Genomic DNA, 651 nt, shown 5'->3' with positions numbered 1-651 from the left:
TTAGATAATAAGCCTTAATTTCTTAAATGGGGCGTTAGTAGCTTTACCTTTAATCTTATTAATTATTCTTAACTTAAAGATGCGAACTCTATTGAACTTAGTAGGGTTATACTTCTTAAATCTAAAGACTCCTCTTATAATAAGACCGTCGATCTCCTGCTTATTAGATACTTAGAAAGGAGCTCCTAAAGTTATAATACAACCTTCCTTTTAAAGTTGTTTTGCGAGCTCAAAGTTTACCTTCTCTTTAGCTGTTATAAAGGCCATTAATAACTTAACTCTACTCTTAATAGCGGCAACGAATTACTCTTTAAAATTAATAAGATATTGGCGATTTTATAATTCTTTTGGGCGACCTCTACCGCGTTGTGGTTACGGCACATCTGCTACAATTATATTAGAATTATAGTCACCTTCTAGAGTACGTTAATTATAGTTCTCCTTTAGGGTATCCTCTAGGGCATCCTATAAAGGCTTAAAACTATTATCTCTATAATAGGGCTTAATAACGGTTAAGTGGAATTAAGTGGGTCTATAGGGCATCTAAAGAATATAAGTTTAACTATTAATTATAATAAGTTTATATAGGCCTAACTATTCTCCCTTTTTACGCTATACGCGTACCTTAGATTGGAGTGGCAGATTAAGTAT

General features: G+C 32.7%; 1 protein-coding gene across 1 annotated transcript; it reads right to left on the bottom strand.

The window, feature by feature from the left end:
- Nucleotides 1–168, bottom strand: K441DRAFT_547890 (uncharacterized protein; the record flags this gene model as incomplete). Its single annotated transcript, XM_067642933.1, has 1 exon — nucleotides 1–168. A coding segment is annotated over one exon (168 nt), but the record flags the coding sequence as incomplete, so codon positions are not given.
- Between the last annotated feature and the right edge of the window lie 483 nt (nucleotides 169–651).

This window comes from Cenococcum geophilum, assembly GCF_001692895.1.
Source record: "Cenococcum geophilum 1.58 unplaced genomic scaffold K441scaffold_10, whole genome shotgun sequence".
NCBI classification, from domain to species: domain Eukaryota; kingdom Fungi; phylum Ascomycota; class Dothideomycetes; order Gloniales; family Gloniaceae; genus Cenococcum; species Cenococcum geophilum.
This window is presented reverse-complemented; position numbering and strand designations above follow the sequence as displayed.